Source organism: Lycorma delicatula, chromosome 1, assembly GCF_047948215.1.
Source record: "Lycorma delicatula isolate Av1 chromosome 1, ASM4794821v1, whole genome shotgun sequence".
NCBI lineage: Eukaryota > Metazoa > Arthropoda > Insecta > Hemiptera > Fulgoridae > Lycorma > Lycorma delicatula.
Genome location: NC_134455.1, coordinates 18,954,690 through 18,978,592, shown reverse-complemented (window position 1 = coordinate 18,978,592; position 23,903 = coordinate 18,954,690). Strand labels below are relative to the sequence as shown.

General features: G+C 29.2%; 1 protein-coding gene across 7 annotated transcripts in view; it reads left to right on the top strand.

Moving 5' to 3' along the window:
• The window catches only part of LOC142329691 (uncharacterized), a 135,027-nt gene that overhangs the window by 85,045 nt on the left and 26,079 nt on the right, over positions 1-23,903 (top strand). For all 7 annotated transcript variants that reach the window (XR_012757616.1, XR_012757623.1, XM_075374682.1 and 4 more), the window contains 3 exons: positions 43-174; positions 4,377-4,499; positions 14,993-15,178. Coding sequence is in view for 5 of the 7 variants with exons in the window: in XM_075374682.1 (XP_075230797.1) it covers positions 43-174; positions 4,377-4,499; positions 14,993-15,178 (441 nt within the window). In the remaining 2 variants the exon portion in view is untranslated. The remainder of the gene's footprint in view (positions 1-42; positions 175-4,376; positions 4,500-14,992; positions 15,179-23,903) is intronic.

Sequence of the window (23,903 nt, the reverse complement as noted above, 5' to 3'; positions counted from 1 at the left end):
TTCAAACAAAATCTTTTGAACTGTGTACAAATTTTGTTTCAGATGCGATGCCCTGCAATAAAGAAACTGAATTCCAATGTAAGAATTCACAATGCATTGATGCCAATAAAGCATGCGACCTTAAGTATGATTGTTATGATGAAAGTGATGAGGAACCAGATACATGTTGGAACAGTAAGTAATGTAACAAACAGTTTGTGAATTCTAACTTTACACTTTATTTATTCTTCAAGTTCAAAATTTGTATTTTGTGTTCATTGTAGATTAGGTAAATTTTAAAAATCTAATAATATTTCAGAAAAGATTTGAAAACTTAGTTTTCTAATGAAACTAAGTTTGAGGAGCAAACACATTTATACCGTATTTTCTCCAAAAAAGAGGTGAGTAGGTACATATTCATATTCTTCATATTAAAGAAATTTGTAATTCACAGTATTTTTCAATCAAATCATATGTTCTATCATTTTAAAACTCAAAAAGAAATTGACGTTTCAATTTAAAAAAAAATGTTGTCTTCCACTGCAGTATTCAGTCAAATAGTACTTCTTCCAACCAACCAGTCGGAAGTATCCAAACTGGTCAGCTGACTTTCAGCTGTTCATTAATAGTAAAATACACCAGCCTAAAAAATAACAAAAGCTTGGTTATATTTATTTTTGTTCAATATAATCTATTGTGATCTGTGTGGTTTTGTGAGTTTATTACTAAAATAAAAATATTTTGTAATGGAGGAAGTAGTAGATGTGTTAATTGGAATTTTAAATGACTGCAGAACAAGAAAGAAGCAAATAGCTGGTGGAATGGTTAACAGGCTTAATTAAGGAGGTATCTTGCATTGCAAGTTCAAATTTGTACATTGCATATAAACATTCAAATAAAAAATTATCGTGTTCTGAAGTTAGGCCTTGAGATGTTAAAAAGTTAAGTATAAAGTTACTGACAAACAGTGACAAGATTCTATTATCTCATCATTAATTGTTACTAAAAATATAATTTGATGTGGGCCAAATAACCCAAATAAAAACAAATCAAAATCTATGGGATTGTAGCATGCTATCTCTTCTTTTTACTTTATTGCATCTGATGCTGGTGGAAGTAGGTTGTACAAGTTTGTTGAAGAAAAAAGAGGAGAGTACAGAATAGCCATTTGAATATCAACAAAAAAATAAAGGTTTAGAGTTTATCTCTAGCTTGAAAACTTCAGAAAGTAGACAATCAGAGCATCTATATTTGCATTTTGCATTAAGCATTAAAAAGCTTCATGAAGTCTATAAAATAAAAACTGCAAAGAAAGTGATAACAAAGTTCATTTCACAGTGTTCAGACTGATATTTGTGAATAAGTACAACAAATGCTTTAGATAACTTTGTGAGCAATATTTGTTTTGCTCTGTTTTCAACCAGAAGATAAAAAATTACTTCAGGTACTATAAAGCGAGTAAATGTTATGACTGAAAAATGAATCCATAAGCTAAGAGCAAAATTCTTAGTTAAGAGCATTTTTTCTTTTATTAAAGAAAAAATTGTAAATTAGCAGTTGTTGACATGCAACAAATTAAACAATTTTCCAAAACAAAGTTTAAGATGCTTCTTACTTGAGGGCATTAAACATCTATTTGCTTATGTATAACAGATTTAGGAGAATGAATTAAATCCAACTTTCTTCAGGTGAATGATGAGGAGGGAAGTAAGGAAGGCATTAACATTTCATCTGCCTTATTTTGCCATTTAAGTAAAACAGATCAGCACAAGAAAACTGTGAGATTGTTCAGTGATAGCTGTATTTCTCAACATAAGAATAACATAAATCTTCAAATGTTATTTAATTTTTTTATTCAAATTCAAGCATCAAAAATGTATTATTACATTTCATTCATAGAGGACATAGTTTTCTCTCCGTGAACCATGTCTTTGGACATGCAGAAACAATTCTTAGCAAAAACCCAAGAGTGGTATCCAAGGAAAAGTATGGTGAAATTTACACAAAAATTTCGAATGTTAAGGTTGTGGAGATTGACTGGGAATTCTGAGATACAAAATCATTTATTGCCTATTTCCAAAATTTACTGAACAATGCTGAACTAAAGCTAAAGTTTTTTAGAAAAATAAACATGTATTAAAGTTTAAAGGGTTTAGAAACTACAATTTTATGATATTAATGAACATAGTGGTTCAAAACTACTTAAAATAGACAATTTAAAGAGAGTTGTCTTAAGACAATTATAATTTTGTCATCCTATATCAGCAGAAAGAAAAAAATATGTTGAAAAACTAATGTATGGAAAATAATGGTAAAATCAGCCTGATGATGAATTCAAATGGTATAAAATCATTATTTATGATCTAAAGTATTTAGGGTGTATAAAGTGCTGGTGTATTTGTTTTGATTTTATTATGTGAATAAAACTATTCACTTAGTTAACTAGAAAAAAAGCTAGAAATCTGAATTTTTTTTCAAGTTTCATAGCATAATACTATAAGGACTATAATAATAAGGACTATATAATACATTCATTAAGGACTATATTACGTTTACATTTCTATATTTAACAATTTTGCAATTTCTAAGATTTTTCTAAAGGTTGGTGACTGACAAATATTGACTGTTTTTGTGGATTGATGTCTTATGCACTCATTGTGTAAGTTGTATTCCATTCATATAAAACAGATCTTTGCAACTGAAATAGTTTAATTCACAAACTCGAGGGGCAATTTGATTTTTTGTGATTGTTTATTTGCAATTTTTTTTTTATTGTATTGTGTTTATTTCTGAAGGCTGTATTGTATCAACCTGTCTTAAATTTGTAAGCTACTTTCCATAATTCTTTGATGATGAATGATATATTTTTTGCATTGGTAATATATTTTTTTTAATAAGTGAATTGATTCAATAACTATCTTCTATATCAAGAAAATTATTGGTCCTAGTAATTGTTCTGAACAAAAATAAATCTGTCACACAGTAATGAAGTAAAAGACACTGTACATTGACTTTGAACAGGTGCATGTTCTCTGGTTTTCTGACTCCAGAAATTCAGGTTTTGCTTTTTTTATTTTTTTTATTTTATCATGATTATACTTCCACTTAACAGTCTACATAAGTGTTGCCTTACGAAACAACATTTCATGTAAGCTGGTAACTTATAAAGTAATAACATTAGCAATAATATTTAGCAACATTTGTAGTTACAAGTTTTTAATGATCTACTCAAATAATAAAAAGTGTGTTGGATATTAAGAGTTATATTACATTTATACATTTTTAAGTAAAAATTTACGTTTGCATCATTGTAAAATTAAAATTTTTCAAGATATTACAAAATCTTATAAAGTATTACTTTCTAAAGTATTCAATTTCCTATTTAAAAGAATATTAGCAAAAACAACTACTGTGAAAAGTCGCGTAAATTGTTTCTGGAATCGTGCAATTTGGAAAAGGTATTTCACATTCTACTGCAGCAGCTGTAGCATTACCATTACACACACCCAAAATGAATACTATATAAGTGTATTCCTCTGTTGAAAATAAGTACAGCATTATATCAATGCTAATCTGATCACGTTCAAATGAAAATTCACAGAAAACCTTCACGATTACACAGTTCACAGTACTCGATATTTATTATCTAAGTAATTTTGATTTATTTATTTTTATTTTATAAATGTGTGTTTTCCAGTTTTTTACGTTTTTATCAGTTTTTGACTGTAAGTGTTGTTCTTACAAATTTTTCACATTAACAAAAATTAATTTGGTTTTTGTTTACATTAAATAAGTACTTTTCTGATAAATACCATAATGTACTGTTTCTAATTAAAATACAAATCTAACTTTTATTTGTTTTATTCAACTTTTCTTAGATTATTTTGTTCATAATTAAATTTTCTACAAGTTTTTTTAAACGTTTTATGGGTTTATTAGCCATTTAACAAAGTTATTGCCGGTCAAACATAAAGGTAGGGATTTTTTACTACAATTTATTGGTTTCACCCCAGATATTTCAAAAGCTACTGCAGATATGGTTCTGGGACCTATTTGATTCAATTTTTCAGGTCAAAAACTATAAGAAATCACTAGGTATGCCTCTTAGTTAACGTCCTAAAAATTTCAGTACAACCTCATTTCACCACGGTAGCTGAAATTTGAGCGAAATATTTCACTAGCCGTAACTCGCAAATCATTTTAGTTCATATGTTTATATGATTTTTCTCCATTATTTTCACAAGTAGTATAGGTTATGAAAGTCCCGGGCGAACTTTGTATACATTCTACATGTAGAATAATAAAATTTTTAGGGTGATGAATGTTACTTCTCATCAGCAATTTTATGTATATAATATTAGTATTTAATTTTTTTTTATTATGAAATGTTACTCTAGGTAACAGGACATGCCCTGATGGTTGGAGCAAGTGCTTCAATGGCCAGTGTGTTTCAGTTTATAAAATGTGTGATAATCATAAAGATTGTGCTGATGGAAAAGATGAGGTTTCATTTATATGCGGTAAGTACAGAAATGCACTGCAATTTACGTTTAAATATATTGACAATAGATATTGCACGTAAATATTTAACTTAAATATTTGGCACTTCTTTTTTACCATTAACTTACATCTTTAAAATATTTACTGTATATATAATTATGGTTATAATTTAATTTATTTTATTGTTATTCCATCATTGTTAATCAGAGTAGTTTTTATTTATTTTATATGGTGTAAATTAACACTTTTATCTTCATTTTTTAAAGTTTATTTAATAAAGTATTAGTACACACTTCATTTCATTACATTACAATTAAATATTTCATTTTTTGTTCTGGCTTGCCAGTATTTTATACTTCATTTCATTTATATTATGATTAATAAAATAAATAATTAAATGTAATTTAATTATAATGTAATTTATTTTTGTTTAATTCTGAATGTTTAATACTCATAAATTCTTTGTTTTTTGCGTTACTTCATAATTATCAGGTTATATTTTTAAAATGACATATTTAGGAGTTATCATTTAACCCCCTTTTTTACTGAAATTAAATTATTAAATTGTAACTTTATTTTTATGTATCATAAACTTTAATTACATTACACACATTAGCGTTTTATTTGTTATAGACGTTACCTGTTATTTTTTTCTTTACGTATCACTAAAATGTTGTTAGGTAAAATAAACTTAAAAAAACATATTTTAAAAATTGTTAAAAAAATCAATTGTTTAATTTTGACTTTTGTATGATCGAGCTAAGTTTAAATCAAAGAGCAATTAGGAATTTGTTACTGATCATTAGTTTGTTGATGTTAAAAGTCAAAATTTAAAGAAAAATTGAAAAAATATACTATTGTTTACTGCTTACTGCAATTTTATTAATTAATCTTTTTTACTGTTTGGTTTATTTTACTTCTTTGACATTTATGTTTATTAAACATTTGGACAAGTTCTTTAAAAATTTGGCTTGCAGAAATGAAAGCTCTAGAAATTACTATATATGGCATTTTGTTATGTTGTTCTTTATATTTTTAATTTTCATTAAAGTTTCGTAAAAGAAAGTAGATCATTCAGCATGCAAAAACAATATCAGATTTAGAATGATACTGTGTATGTAATCTGAGAAATATTATTAAGAATTCATACTTTTGAAAACAGCTTTTATATTAATAAGTTAGTAATTCAAGTACATATAATAGTTAACAAACTTTCACGGGAAAATTAAGATAAGACATGTCTTATCTTAATATTATGTACTAGGTTGTTTATATTAACAGAATTAAAAAAAAGAAAATATATATATATATGTATATATACCTATAGAGGTTAATTCTTTTAGTCAAGTAACCAGAGGCAGGTGCAGTCAATCACACATACAGTAGCAATGGCAGTGGCTGCGTTGGTTGAGCCACTGCGCCATATACCTTTGCACCCCTTAAAAAATTGGAATTAAGAAAAACTCGAAAATTATTTTAAATATTTATTTGAATAGTATTTACTAGTCCAAATCTACCGAATATCTTGTTTACTATAATCGGGAATGGGAAAATTTAGTCATTGTTCAAAATTTTTTTTACCTATCTTCATCGCCTTTCAAGGTCAAATTTCAAAATCTAGAAATTGGTTTTATTAACATGAAGATTATACTCACTAAAAATCAGGTTGACTTCTTCATTTGTTACCAAGAAATAAAACAAATAACAGGGTTTTAAAAAAAATTTAATAATCCATTTTAACATTTTTAATCTCTGAATTTCAAAAAAATGTAAAAATATATTTTTAGATATTCATGATTACATACACCAAAACTTAAGTTGATATCTACATCTGTTACCGACAAATAAAAAAAAGATAATTTCATTGTTAGTCTATAATCTATTAAACTTAGAATTTCAAAGTGTATTTTCTAGTATATACTCACACTATAAGAAGAAAATGTATACAAATTTTCATCAATTTATCTTAAGTAGTTTTTATTGGGCATTGATCACTTACAAAATGTTATTTTATATATGTATAGCATTCCCCGTCTTGGTTTCACCCAAGATTATAACACAGCCAACCCATTTTATAACAGTATTAAATTAATAGAACTTCTGGGTGTATGATATTTTTATGGCGCTATGATTTTCTGGTAGCAAAATATTTTGGAAAGTCCAAAATATAATTGTCCTGAGAAAAACAGTCTGATCATCAATCAATACCAGTGAGATTGAATGTTTGGCCCTGCGCTTTATTTAATTTTTATAGCAAACAAAAGTTTAATAGGGAATTGCAACCTCTTGAATTGAAATGTTAAGTTGGGATCATTGGGATGTGAGGTATAACAGCAACTGGAGCTGGAGCTGTAAAAACAGCAGCTTCAATGATGTGATTTTACATAGTTTTCATTTGCAATCTCATGCTGTTTCATAACCTTGGATGATTAAGGTTTTGTAGTAAAATAATTGGAACTCCCATTAGAACTCCCATAAGATTGGGTCTATGAGTTGGAAAACCTGCAGGATTAAGAGAATTCAAAAATTATGGAGAATAGTGAACTGAATCTCCAGTATTGATTACAGAATGTACAGATTGATATTCCTTGCTTTGCCTTTTAACTGTTTGTAAAATTATATTATTAACTTTATGATTTGAATTACACAATAGACATTGTTGTAAATTAAATTTTGAATAACAATTAAAATTATTAACTTTATACGGCTTATTAGTATTTGACGTAAGTCGTTCAGTGAAAGATTTGAATGTAATGTTGTAACATTGTATCTTAGCATTATTTCCTATGCTGTTTTGAAATTTGACTTATTTCAATTTGTATTCTCAAGAATGTCTTGATTCGAGAAATCCTAATAAGTCTTAAAAGATAGGAAATCTTGATTCAATAGTTTTCCTTCCTACTTTAAAATGTGTTATATTCTAATTTTAAAGTTAAATATTAAACCGCAATACATTCATAAATATTAATTGGTATTTGCAGAACCTTAAGAGCATTTACATAAGATATTAATAAATTTGGATAAAGTGTCCAATGATTCTTCTTTTAATGCCCTTAATTTTAAGATGTGGTCAACATTATGAAAGGCATTTATATATTTGTTATCAAATCTCTTTTTTAATAGTTCTAAAGCAGTTAGATAATTTTCATTTGTAACTGGCCAATTCTTAATAATGATTAGCACTTCATCCCTCAAGGAAAAATGAAGATAATGCAATTTTTGTAAATTTGTCAAGTTATTTCTACTATATACTAGATCATTAAAAATGTTCTAGTAATGCTGCCAGTCTAAGACATTGCTAGATTGCTTTTAAATACTGGTAAGTTAATTTGTTGTAACTGTATTTGGTTTATCTTTGCATTTATATTGACTTCTTCATTGACTGTATTTTGATGATTATTATTATTATTTATCAAATATTGTAATTTACATTTAATGGTACATAAATTATCTTCAACTTGGATACAGTCTGATGAGAGTACATCATCAAATTCTGTTTCTAGGTGTTTGTATGAAATATTTTTGTTGTAAATCAAGAAGGTTTCTCATGTTGATTTGTAGGGCATAAGTATCACCCTTTGAACTGGCAATAACTTATCAGTAAATGTACCAATTCTTGTAATGTCAGACTTGATACTCCTCTGCTTTAACAGTTGTTTCTTATTCATATTAAATTACGAATTTTAATATATAAATCCTTAATACTGTAAATTAAATAAGATAGATAAATGATGTTATGTCAATGTTGAATAAATAAGTTGTCATGCAGCCCAATTCATCATATAATCAGCAACGTTAACAATTTTTGTTGTATAATATTGAAGTTTTAAACAATATGACTTGAAGTTATATAATTTGAAATTAAAGATTATCACAATAATCGTTCACATATCCAGCCCAGAGGACCGATGAAAATGTCAAATCAGATAACCAAATTTGTTGTATTAATTCTACATCGAAGCATTAATTCACGGTTTGTAATTAAGAACACTGATTGGTCATATTTTTAAGTATATTCTTTATTTTCTGTATAATGTTGAGTACATGGTTTAAGTGTAATAATTGTACTGTGTTGCTGATTGTGTGACTGTGAAGTTTAATGTATAAAGAATAATTAAATACAATACAGTTTAAACATAGCTTAATATAATCAGCTGGTAACTAAGCCAGCAACATAATAACATACTTGTTTACATTTACATAAAAACGAACAACAGTAAATATCTTTATTTATGTAAAAAAAAGAGGAGAGGAAACATATAATAGGACTGACCAAGTGAACAATAGTGGGATAACGTAGTGTATTGTAAAGTCAAAAAATCATTAGTTGGCTTCAGATGTACATATATATCTACCATTAATGTACTGATTCAATTCATCTCTTTGATTTACGACCAAAATAGTTCATTGATCTGAACGTTGTAATTTAATTGCAGATATATTGTATCATTAGCACAGAGTTTCAAAATTCAACATTAATGTGGGCATTAAGGCAGTGTGACATTAGTAGATAATGTGAGATGATCCATTTATTATCAATATCAATTAGGTTACCTTGCATGTTTAAAGTTGCCATATTACATCTGTCCTCTGGACTTCTGCGATAAGTCTCATCTCAAAGTCGAGAAATCATCATCTCCAGTTTGAGTGTTGCAAATGTACATTTGAGAATACTTCTTTGAACATTTTGTCATTTATCATGCATGGTGATGACCTATTTATATCACCACATGGTCTGTGACACATATGTTTAAACAATGACATATAATAATGGGTCAACATTTTTATCAGGGAGTTCAGCAGATATGATAAGATCAATTTCATCAAATCTTATTTTAGTTACTAATCATACCAATATGTGACAGTGTGGCAAGCCTTTTTTTTTGTCACTTGGCACATAGCAGTTAACTAAACCAAATATTTATTTTTTGTAAATAAGGTTTAGGAATTTTTCCATTTTCAAATGGAAAACTCTGAATATAATGTCATGTCTATCAGTAGTTTTTTGAGCAGTGACTACTTAATTTTTATTTTTGGTCAGTCAGGATTGCATGTAAAAGTTATAAATAAATTTGGACGCCCATGTTTATGCATGTATGTCATAACATCTTGAGATTTATCTTGCGTGTATCATGGTGAACCAGTGAAAGATGAGGGAAATATGTCACTTTAAACCATGTTGTTAGCATTAAAATTGGTTTCTTGTTGCACAGTATCTTGATGATGAGTGAAATCATCAGCATGTAATTTTATTTTTGTTAATATGAAGGCTAATCTTTCAGTGATCATTTTGGCCATTATGTCAACACAATATTGATTAAATAAGTTTCTGTAATAATCAATTTCTGTAAAAAAAATTATCAATGTTACCTCAACCATAAGTCGATAAACATAAAATTGCATGCAGGAAACAGTTTTATTTTGTTTATTATTATTTAGTGAAATAGTTAGGTAATAACCATCTTCACCCTTCAAAAACATAAGGGGATATTGTAAAGGTTCATTAAAATGATGAAGCTCAGACACACGTTATGTTTGACATTCATGACAATGTAAGATTATATCTCTAGGTCCTTTATCTTCATCATTCAGTAAAACAGCAACTTCATTAATAGTCTGAGGATTATAGGGATCCTATGCTGATCATTACATGATCAGCATGAATTATTAATTTAAAATCTTTGGTGTTAACCAAAGGTGTGTTGTCAATATTACATTTAAACTCACTGATCAAATTATGTTGCAGCAGAACTTGCTGGGGTGCTGTTATTAGTCCCTTCTTCAAGTTTGGAATAATATTATTATGAAGGGAAGTTTGATCAGTATCAGAAAGGAAGTAAATTTGTAAAAATTGGTCATTAACAACAGATGCTGGCAATGAACTTTCTATGCGATGGTAAATTTGACCTTGAACTTTAAACGTAGCTATAAAATTCCCTTTACAATTTATTTAGCTCTGAAAGAAGTTATCTGCGATAAAGTGTTCTATTTTCTAATATTATTGAGAAAATGTTTTGACAAAAGATGAGTTCCTAAAACTAAACTCTTGATTGGTTCTGGCAACTAATTAAGTCTAGGAAGTAAAACTTTCCCACCAGAACAGCATATATCAGGTGCTTCATTTTTTACATTTTTTTGCGAAACATTAATTACATATTTTAATCATAGCACCAGTTTGAAAATCTTTACTGTTAATATAATCCAAATCAGGATCATGTTCAAAAGCAAATCTAAAATTTAAAGTGGCTTTCCTGTATTGCATAGCATCATAAAATATAGCCTCATGCTCTTCCATAGTCTCATGTGAATGCGATATAGACATTTGCCTCGCATCTGTAAATTTCCTGCCAATATTATGTCTCTTTGTTTTGGCATGATTTTAGAAAAGAACTCAACAAATACTGCCAAAATAGATAGATAAATAAATATGAATAATCAGATATTTATCACCTATCACTGAACCAATATATCATATTACCTGAGAAATCAAATAGAACTGCATTAACCTAACTACTATACATATATCAAAGAATCGAATTAAAATTGTCTGACGTTCAATTATTAACAACATATGCTCTCATGATTAAGTAGACTGAATTTAGTTCTTGCATAAAGCGCAACATGTCCGCCTCCTAGTAGAAAGCCAACATACTACATATGAGCGCAATGAAGCATTATCTTTTTAATGTTGTTTTTTTATTGTTGTTTTTGAGGTGAAATATATCTATAAACCTACTCGGTTATGCCAAGAAACATAGGTAAAATTTGGTTGCAATTGATAAGTCAGTTTTTTGTTTATCCTGAACAAAAATACCCTTTCCTCTTTGTATAATAATATAGATATAGATACATATATACACCAGGTGATAACTAGCTGGAAACAAGTAATATACAAGTAGCTGAAAACTACTAATATACTATTAGGCCTTTTATTTTGTATGACAATCTTACAGGAGACTTGTTAGCCGATATGATTTTACTAAATTATTCAGGAATATTCAGGAAAATATTTCTCACAAGAATTAAATAGTAAAGTATGGTTTCAGCAAGATGGGTGATGACTTTATTATTATCTAAGGGGCGGAAAATTTTAAATGAACAATTTCCAAATCGCTGAATAGGTTGTAGAGGAGCCATAGAATGTCCTGCCAGGTCTCCAGACCTGTCTCCTCTGGATTACTTTTTTAGGGATACCTGAAATATAATGCTTATAAACCAAACCTGAAAACAGTGACAAATCTGCTCATATACCATCAGACTCATACAACAAGTTACAAATGGATATTTAGGTTACACACTGCCAAGTTGTAGTGGGGAAGCATTGTCAACATTTATTGTAGAATGGTATGATTTAAAATGTTATTAGTGATTTATGAACGAAAATACTTACTTACTTTAAATATTGCAATAATTATTTTAATCAGTTGATAGAGCTGTTTAATTTGTTGTTCTGTTGTTAATTATTAATTTATTGTTTATTATTATCAATGTTACAGCACAGTTTAAAGTTTGTTATTGTATAGATTATGAATATAAAATGCAATAAAATTGTTCATGCAGCGCGTTTTACCATTTTATTGTTAACATATTTCTGTCATTGCAACTTTGAGTGCTTAAAGAAGTCAATAAAGAAGGCATTAACAAAAAATGGGTTTCACCATTAATTTTCTAGTAAAAAATTTTTGATTGAAATCATATGTCGTATATTGCTTCCTATTTCAAAAAATTAAGTTTGATTCAAGATGGCGGACAAAAATTAAAATCCTACTCTAATGCAGACTTTTTTTAATTATCTAGAATCCCAATACTGCTTGCCTCCAAATACCTCTCAGCTATGCATTATAAAGCTGTTTCCATACTTAAATATCAGTGTTGTAAATTCCCGGGATTTTATAAATTATACTACTTTTGAAAAAAATAGAAAAATTTCATAGAAACCTACGTACTGAAATGTTTCGTTTGAGAATTATAACCAGTGAAAGATTTCGCTCGTATTTCAGCTACCCTAGTAAAATCGGGTTGAACTGAAATTTTTAGGTCATTAATTAAGAAGCATAATTAATAATAAAAAAAATCACTAATTGTCCCTAATAATTACATTATTATTTGGTACATATGTTTATGTAATTTTTTTTACATTATTTTCACAAGTAGGATAGGTTATGAAAGTTTCGGGAAAACTTGGCGATACACTCTGTATATAGAATAATTAAATTTTTAGGGTGATTAGTGTTACTTCTCATCAGCAGTTTCATGTACATATTAGTGTTCAATTTTCTTTCAATTAAGAAATGTTACTTTAGATAACAGGAAATGCCCTGTGGGTTGGACTGAGTGATTCAAAGGCCAATGTGTTCTTGATTTTGAAATTTGTGTTAAGCCTAAAGATCGTGCAGCTGCACAACATGAGGATCCATTTATTTGTAGTAAGAACAAAGTTCACATACATACTGTACATACATATCGTGATAAAGTTTATCTACCACACCTTTCTTACCATTAACTTCTATTGTTAAAATATTTACTACTTTCTAGTTAAAATTTTTAAAACTCAGTTGTTTAATACAACTTGATATGTACACTTAGGCTTATCTTGTTTTCATTGTTATTTTAAGTTATAAATTGAGTTTGCAACCTATGTATAAAACATGTTGATTCTTTAATTTTATTTGATGTATTGTATCAATATGAAAAATTCTGTCTCTCTATACCAGCCTTCTGTTCCAAAACTGGATATATAATATTTGTTGGTAAATTTTAATATGCATTTGTTTGTGTGCGCGTGCGTGCATGTACAGGTGCATTTGTGTAAATTCATATTTTTATTTATTTGTTATGTAACATTTCTATACTAACAGTACATCACTTGGAAAAAAATTTTTAACATTAAATCACAAATTTAACAGTGATAAAGTATCCAAATTATTTTTCTAATGCAAAAATTCCCACAGGCAGTTGGTTGACTGATGGCTTGAACCTATTGCCCAATCCCTAATGTTAAATGCAATCTTTTAACATTATCACATTTATTACACCTACATTCTCAGTTGTATTATATAATCCAATATTTGTATTCCACAGCGTTTTTACCTTATACAGATATCTTTTGACCAAATTGAATAAAACCTGGATGTCTTTAAACATTCCCCCCTCTCACTTACATTGTATCTTTACACATTTCTACAAAATTTTCTCCATGTAAACTCACTTTCTAATTCTAACTTTTACATTTTGAATTTCATTCCTATTTTGTATTGAGTAGGAATTTCATTCCTATTCCTACACAAATATTTTCATTATTTCTTTCCAGTTTTTTGATAGTTACAGATTTTGTTTTACACGAAATCATTCCTTAACGGCTCCAGTTTCTTTTATTGTCTAAATTACTCTGTCCATTTTTTAATAGTTTAATAGTTTATAAATAACAAATTGCATTAAAAACATATAACACACAAAAAACATCATAAATTACATAAACATCCACTTTTATTATTTTTTTCCTGTAGCGCATGCAATTTGTATCTCATTAAGATAATATAAAATATAGCATTAAATATTTCATTCTTAAGAACAGCATTTTATCTATCACTCAAGAAAAAAATTCAATGTGTGGTTTTTATATGGATGGTATAAAAACAAAAGATTGTTATTTTTGCCCTTGGTAAAGACAAAAACTATTTCTTATGTCCTCAAGAATAATATTATTTACTGTATAACTTCAATCAACAATGAGATGGAAAAACAGTTGTAAAGGAAAGAAATATATCCATTGAAAATGCTGGCAATTTTGAAAGGATGAATACATTTCTTATGTGATTAGCAAATGATACATTGTTGATACACTTAAGTAGATAGTTGAAACATTAAGTGCAGTGCATGCGTAGAAAGAGATAGAATAATTTTGTTTACAGAATCTGTTCTAGTCTACTTATTGCTTTGATGGATGAAGAGTATGTGAGGTATGAGGCACTACTCGGATATGCAAAGGCTGAATATGAACTGCATTATGGGGTAGAAGAGCTGATTCTACTCTGAAGGAAGGGTGCAGCAAAAAACTGCCTTACTTCCTACATTTCCTAGAAAACCTTGGTTGGGGTGCTTATTATTCTTGAGAATTTATGTGCTGTTCAGAAGTCATTGATTACTTATATAATGCTTTCTGTAATCATTTGATTATAATAATAAATATATATATATGTCTGAGCTGCCGATAGATTTAATATGATTAATATTATTGAGTGAAAATTATTCTATCTGCTAAGAATTGAATGTTTGAATTATGAAAGTGTTTGGCTAAGAAATTTGTTTATATTTGCAACTGGTAGCAAATCCTTCTGATTCCACTATGTAAAATAAAATTCAATTCAATACTAGGTATATATAATCTTATGTTGAACCATTACTGTATTCATTATAAGATTTTTTTTTTTATAAAAATAAAAATGTTTTAACTACCAACCAAGAATTTATTTTGAAATATTAACTCACAATGATTTTTTTCTCTAATCTACAGAAATCATTGCTAGTGCTGCAAGAAATAATGTGACTATAAACGTGATACACAACCATCTTTTGGAAGCTACAACAAAAACTACATCAACCCCAAAAACTACTTTATTAACAGCAGAATTGTTGACAACTGTACAAAGTACTCTTTCAACACATTCAACTACAGTAGTAGATTCAAACAATAGATCAGGTAAAGTAACTTCAAAAAAGTAATAGTACATTAATACATAAACTGGTGTTTATCACAAGCTTGAATATTTTTATAAATGTTATGTTGTTACATTATTATAATTATTATGCATGAAATTAGAAGATAAAAAAGCCATTATTACTGACATGTTTTATTCAGTATAACTGAATGGATGAAACAGTAATACATTTTGTAATTGTACTAGGGCTAAAAGCATGTTGGTAAGTAGTAAAATTAAAATTCTGAAAATACTTATTTAATATATTAAATATACTTTTATAAAGTCAATTAATATATTTTAATATAGAAGACTATATTAATACATAACAAGGTGCAAACATAATTGCAGTACGGCAATTAATCTTGTCCAATTTCATGCCAATCAGTCCTGCAACAATATAGTTAATTGTACCCCAACAAATAAAGAATGCATCTAACTTCGGTAATAAACATTACTAATGTGAGCAACATAGGAGTGTTCAAAGCAGTATGCAACAAATTTGAATCAGTCCAAAATGATCAAGTTTGTTCAAAATATTTGCCTGTATTACACCAATAAATAAGAATCAATACTCATCAGCCTAAATACATTACTCACTGTTCAGTAAGTACTTCACTGAACAGTGACAACTTAGATATCAACTGATTTCAAAGTCAAGAATTCTAAGGTTTGAATCTGAATAAAGGCAGTTGCCTTTATTTAAATTTGAATACTAGATCGTGGACACTGGTTTTCTTTGGTGGCTGGGTTTCAATTAACAACATGTCTCAGGTATGGTCTGTATGAGTCTGTACAAGACCACACATTACTCACATGTCGTGAACAAGAAATGCAGCTACCTACAAGTCCTGAATTCAGAAACCTGCATGGGATATCTGGAGACTTCCAGAATATCCATAAGATAACTATCTAACATAGATATTGTAACAAGACCCATATAACGGGCCTGAGTAACAGGTTCCTACCAATTATTATGAAAGTAATAATTAATATAACAATTTGAGGAATCCAGAAAGGGACAAAAAGGAAAACCCTTTTTGTAAAGAATAGGTCTGTTTTACTACTGCCTTTTGTTAGACTGCCTGTTAACATAAAATGAACACATGTTGTATGGTGAGAAGAGACCAGGTTTGGAATTAATGGGAACAAAAACCTCAGTCGACTGTTCTCAAACTTCGACTTGGGTCCGATATGGCAGGTAAAGAGGCTAGCAGTATAAATAGCTCTGAAATACCAGCTAAAAGAGTTCTATTAGAACAAGCCTGCAAGACATTAGGCGTCAGTCCTGCAAGGACAGGCTGCGAGTTGTGTGGGTTCAGCAGTGTTCTGCGATCCAGTCCAGCAACACATTACAATGACAGTCTAGCGAGGTGAGTCACAGGTGAGAGTCTGCGAGATGAGAGTGCAAGATGTCAGTCCAGTGATGAGAGCCCTGAATCCAATTCAATACAAGTAAGATGACGTCACGAGTAATTCCAGTAAACAAGAAATACTATTGGTGAGTTGCATTATTCCATTCAGATATAACAAACTTCATTCATAAACTGGTAGGGTAGATAGTAAAGGTATTTGCAAATGAACACTATAAGATTGTTTGTTAGTACAAGACTAGTCATTAGAAAGGATTAAGACTAGCAGTTTCTTTTGTAAACAGGTTTGAATTCTAGTTTTCTACTTATCTACCTGGAATAAATTCTGAATGATTATTTATTTTGAACTCTGTGTTGTGTGTAATCTGTATTTATTATTTACTAATGAAATTTGTCACTATTTGATGTGTAATATTTTGATTGTTATAGTTTGTTGATTATGCTCTGTTTTTAAGACATATTTACTGTTTTGATTATGTATTATGTCATGCACTATATATCTATTAATTATTTAATTTGTTATTATTGACATGTAATATTATTATCGTTTATTACTATTATCCTGATTATTACTGTGGTTACTATAATATTTGTATTCATTAATTGTCACTTATTATTTTTATTATTATCATTGTTATTAATTTGTCTAGCTGTAATTATGAACATTTTAAATGAATAAATTGTAATTATATAAACATTCTAAATTGTTAACCTCTCAATATCCTGATTGAGCCACAAAACACATGACAACATCTAACACCTTCACACCAACCAGTACTAAATTTCAGAAAAAGATCAATTACACAATTATGGTAATAGCAACTTGTTGGAAGTTTTTCATATTTTTCTACAACTGTGTAGAGCATTTAACACCTCTTACTTTGTACTGCCCATCTTATAATGAAAAACTTTCTCATATTTAACTCTGGTATCAGAAGACCAACAGGATGGAAAACATTTGCTAATATTTGAGTTTGCTAAATTATTAGTCATGGTAATTTCTTCAAATAACTGTATATATTACATATTGTTATGTGTATTAGTGTTCAGACAAGAATATAATTTTTATTGGATAAAATTTGAATTCAGTCAGGGAAGCAAGCAATAAAATTTAGTAGTTAAACTGGTTAAATAAAATTCACTATTTAGGGAGCAATGATCAGATGATATGCAATAGTAAGAGAGGAACATAATTGATGAGTTATTCACTTGGAGAGATTTGGACATATTCATTAATAAGAAATCTACCAAAAAACAGGAGACTAATAACTAGGATGACATACAAGAAGAAACATATTTTAGACAGTGTATACTTGGCACATTCTCATCCACTACACAGTCTTATTAATACCATAAAATAATGTCCATAAATGAGATATTTTCATAGACAAAAGTACACGTTTAATATATATATATATGAGACTTTTAGTTTAATAATAAGAAAAACATATTATAAAAATGACTCCAGAAAATGAAAAAGAAAAATTGAATAAATAGGAGATTCAAAGATGAAAGAAAATGATAATAATAGGAAATATAAACTTAAAGGTAAAAGGAAGTAAGACTTTCTAATCTGTGCAATACCAAAAAATAATAAAGTTTAATTAATTTTCCTATTCTTTGGTACCCATTATAAAAACTATATTAATCTCATAAAAATAATGAGCAATAAAATGAAGGATGGTAATAGGAAGGAAAGATGGTTTCAAATTTAAATATACCTGCTTTTTGGAGTAATCATTCAAGTGACAACTGACGTTGTTTGGTGTCATTCTCCATTCCTTGCAGTTCTGTACTAAGCTTCTGACTTCAACATATATATTACACTGTACATCTTTAGTTATCTGTTTTACGTATTCCAGTCTTGATCTTTTCTACAATTTTACCTCATATACTGAATCTCTACACATAACCTTTATTGCCCATATTAACTAAATTTGGGTTCATAATATGTTGGGACCAATTTAGTTTGTGTCTACAAGATTTTTACCACAAACTTTTCTGCTCCTCTTTCTGCTCATTTTAAGTCTCCTTACCTTTGGATTTTATTGACCCATCTAATTTTCTATATCTTCCTGTAACATCCCATTTCATATTTTATCAACTTTTTTAATCTTAGCTATTTTTAAACAATATTTTAAGGAATATTTAAGTAATATTTTGAAATAGTAGCAATTTTCAATCAATAGATTCATGCCATGCAGCATTTATTTTGATTCATTTTTGATTTCTGCTAAAAGAACAATATCATCATTAAATCTTAACATCCTTATAATTTTCTTCTTTTGTAGTAAATCCATTTTAATTTTTATCCCAACTGTGATACAACTTGAGATGAGATACAATGTCGCCATCAGTAGGTTGTTTCAAAATTACCACCGTGAGACCATATCTCACTCTTTTCTGAACCATAGCCTTTACATTCTTTACATTATTCTTATAATTGCTACCTGATTCTGATATAAATTATAAATAACTATTTTTCCCCCCCACCATTAAAATCCAAATTTTGAATATTTTATTTCATCCTTCACTGTCAAATGTTTTTTCTAGTGCTAAAATGCTACATAGGTGCCTTTACTCTTTTTAAACCTATTTACTAAAACAAAACCTTGGGTCAGAATTTTCTCTCTTTGTACTCATGCTTTTTCTGAAACTGAACTACTCGTCATTTAATATACCTTTCTGTTATATATTGCATTAGCTTATAATCTCATACTGAGTATTTTCAATCAATTAACTTTTTTAAATATTTAACTGCGGTATGGCAGTTTTCACATCTATCTGCTCTACCTCTTTGAATATGGTAAAAATGATACTCTTTTTAAAATCTGAGGGGACTTCTTTAGTTTCATAGATATTGCACAATAATGCACAAAAATTATTCAGTCCTATTTTTCACAAATAATAGTAATTCAGATGTTTATGTCATTGCTTGAATAATTCTTGTTTATCTTTTTTAGATCACTGTTGAACTCAGATCACAGTGTATCTCCTCTGAAGTCTTCTCCAGTTTCTTTCCTCCTACCTTTATTAGATTATTTTTCTCCTGTGTAGTCCTTATCTGTATCAATGATATCTATGACACTTTCTTCTCTCTGTCACAAAGATTTTCCATCTCTATATTTAATACTAATACATTTGGCTTCCAATTCCCTAACATTTCTCTTGTATGTTACATCTAGCTTTTGGAAATCATATTTTTCTCTACCTCATACGTTTTTCCTTCAAATGGTCTTTCTTTGCTAATTTGCACTTTCAATAGTTTATCCACAGTTTTACTAATGTTAAATAAAAATAATTCATGTTTTAACTGATTTCATATATTGGTTACAAAAAGTATTTTTGAATTTATATCAACTTATTAGCCATTCATAGAAAAAACTTCTTTTTTGCTTTCTTTATAAAACGCTACACTGAATAAAAGATTGGCACTTTGAAAACCTTGGAAAATTATAGATAAAGATATTCTAAAAGTAAAATTATTATTTTTTTTTTTTTGTCTTCAGTGATTTGACTGGTTTGATGCAGCTCTCCAAGATTCCCTATCTAGTGCTAGTCGTTTCATTTCAATATACCCTCTACATCCTACATCCCTAACAATTTGTTTTACATATTCCAAACGTGGCCTGCCTACACAATTTTTTCCTTCTACCTGTTCTTCCAATATTAAAGCGACTATTCCAAGATGCCTTAGTATGTGGCCTATAAGTCTGTCTCTTCTTTTAACTATATTTTTCCAAATGCTTCTTTCTTCATCTGTTTGCCGCAATACCTCTTCATTTGTCACTTTATCCACCCATCTGATTTTTAACATTCTTCTATAGCACTGCATTTCAAAAGCTTCTAATCTTTTCTTCTCAGATACTCCGATTGTCCAAGTTTCACTTCCATATAAAGCGACACTCCAAACGTACACTTTCAAAAATCTTTTCCTGACATTTAAATTAATTTTTGATGTAAACAAATTATATTTCTTACTGAAGGCTCATTTAGCTTGTGCTATTCGGCATTTTATATCGCTCCTGCTTCGTCCATCTTTAGTAATTCTACTTCCCAAATAACAAAATTCTTCTACCTCCATAATCTTTTCTCCTCCTATTTTCACATTCAGACCACTGAATGTGACCACTGAATGTGTGTAAAATTATTAGACATTTAAATTCCTCCTCTCACAATTATTTTTCTTCCTTTTTCGTATGGTAACCCTAGAGAACATTATCTGATATGAAGAAAAGGTGGAAATGAAAAAGCAAAAAAATGTGTGGAAAATACAGTAGAGTCATTACTGAAAAATGACCATTTTAGTTATCCTAACCAAGACTGATAAAGAAGGCTCATTAATTACAAAATACATTACCTCGTGTCTAATAATCAGTAATATAACTATCAAATGTTTTGGAGAAAGTTTAAAAATTCAAATGAATTATAATGCCTCAAAGGTTTTGCTCAAAAATAACTAATACTCATAACTGATTACCTTTACCTTTATCAATTTAAAATTTCTGTTTATTTTCCCAGTATCATAGTAATGTTGTTAAAAGTCAGTTATCTAATATTAAAGTGAAGAATATAAACTTGAGGCAGATAGTATTCAGTAATAATTATTGAAAAAAAAATGATTAAAATATCTTACCAGATATCATTCACAATCCTTTTTCCAAATTCAAAATTTTGTATTAATACTTTCTCTCCAGCAGCCTGCAACTGTACTAGGATTTCATAGATTTTAAAAGAAGAAAGCCTTCATCTCTATAATCCAAAAATCATCAATTTCAGAGAAATTCCATGAATGAGATTAATTCTGACACTTTTCTAATATTTACTGCTTTATTAAGAAATAAAATTTGTCCATGAAACTGTGAAAACTCAATTCAACATGATTATTACATTTTATTAAAATTTAATTTCTGAAATAAATATATTCTGGAACGAGTAAGCACGCTGACTCTCATAACTTCCTTGTGATGCGGTTACATAGTCTCGGTAAGGTTTTATATTTACCACACTCATATATCATTTTATATGTATATATTTGTTTTTAAGTTCATTGCATAATATATCAGTCTCAGTACCTTGCAAAGACAGGAAATTCATTATTAAAGTAAAAGTATATGAATGTTAAGCACCATAACCATATAATGGCTTTAGGTGGTTATTTGTGACAAGTTCTCTTGAAAATAAGGCAACTGTTTTCAAAAATATTATATACCAAATGCCATCTCAGAAGAAAAAGTGAAGAGTATAATAACATAACGTTTTATATATTCAATCTTATAAGTGATACCTTCACTCCGTTGTTCCATCACAGCGGCTGGCTGTATAATAAACACAGAGGAATCCAAAAAAATGTACTCACTGTTTGCTAGTCCATATCTCGTGACAGATTTGATATGACATGAAATGACAAATTTTGGTGCTGAGAGAGGGATGTGGTATGTGTTCAAAATGACCACCAGTAGAGTCTATATAATGCCCATGCCGCCAAACTGCACACTGAACTACAGCTGTTTGTGTACACCTCTTCATTCCACCCACCGTCCAGGTAGAGTTTTATTGAGGTAACCTGACATCTCGATGGTAGTGAGGCAGGGCTTCGTCTTGTTGCATGTAAAAAAGTTCATCACCATACAGGCTTCAGTTGGAAGGCAAAACCCTAGTCTTAACCATATCAAGATATGCCTCACCAGTTACAGTACCCTCAAAGAAGAAGGGATCAATCAAATCATGCACTGATAGACCACACCACACAGCAATCCTCAATTCATCCACTGGCCTGTCCACATGAGTGTGAGGATTTTCAAGAGCCAGTAGACGTAATTGTGGTGGTTCATAGTATTGTTAAGTTTGAATAGCGCATTGTCAGTCGACACGAACTTCCCTGCAAAATTCTCATCTTCACCTACCATGAGCTGAAACCATTCACAGTACTCCATACTTCGATCTGGGTTGTCTTCATTCATCATGTGTAGTAGTCTTGGAATGTGTCTTATACTTGACCGGCTCACCCCACTTCCTGGCGCTCACTGGTTCACTGATTTTTGCAGTGATTGGTGAAATGATGCAACACTGTAGCACTGGATGCCAGACTTCTAGCTGTTTATGGTCGGCCAGTTCTTTCCTTGTGTACAACTTTAACTCTTTCTGCCACTGCCATTGTACCTTATGAATGTTCTCATACTTCCAGTACCACTTCAGTACAGTCTTGCATTCAACAGATAAGTGAACCTCAGCCATTGTTGCTACTGGACTGTCTTCTGCTGCACTGGTTAATATGACTGACTCATTCTACCCCTAACCACCTGTACATTCATGGCAAAATTGCCAGCTCCAGCTACCATAATGAATTTAATACCTTTTACACTACACTGCACATTAGATTAGTGAATTCAAGTCGTTTTGTTTAGATATTATTTAAATACAAATAGTGAGTACATGTTTTTGGACCCCTCTGTATAATTAAATTCAGAAAAAACAATTTTGAATGTTGTCTTGCACATCTGATGTTTTGTGGAAACCATACTCATAAGAAAAATTTATGTCTTAGAAATCAAGGATAATATAATTAGAGAAAAATATATTGGTAGGAAGGATGGCGAATTTGAAGGGGGTTTTTAATTCAAGGTATTTATTTCTTTGCAATTTCTATTTTGGATCAATTTAAGGCATCTGCTGGTATTCCTTTAAAATCAACTAAAAAGATAACCTGTTACTGAATTAGAATCAATGTTAGATTTACTGTTTTTAATTATTTCACTTTAAGTAGTTAATGACTTTTTTTTAAGCTTCCTGTTTTACCATGAATTGTATTGTTATCATTTTCTGCATTATTTATACTTAGTTTTTATTTTGCAGAAAGTATGATGTCAATAAATTATTAACTGTAACCAAATTACAGGAAAGATTTTATCTTTCCTAAAAGATAGATTTTATCTTGATCATAATTTTGACACAAGCAAATTTCAGTAATTTTAAGCGAGGGTACTTACAAAGAGTATATCACTTTTAAAATCACCTGAAAAATGATTTCTATGAAGTGAATATTTTAACAACTTCTTAACAGCAAAAGAAAATTATTCTACACTCAATTCAACTCCTCGCAGTGGTCTATAAACTTTTATTTATAAATAAATATACTTATTTGTTCATTAGTTCATTCATTCTTAATTAATTTATTATTTACAGAACAACATCTAGTAACAGTTGCTAATGGAAGATAATGAATTTTGTAGCTTGTGAAAAATGCCAAAAATGGTAGATTGGAAATTGATTAATTGCAATCAGTTATAATTAATTTCAATAGAGAAAATATATTATCTGTAGCCACAATCTTGGACACTATATCCCTTAAAAA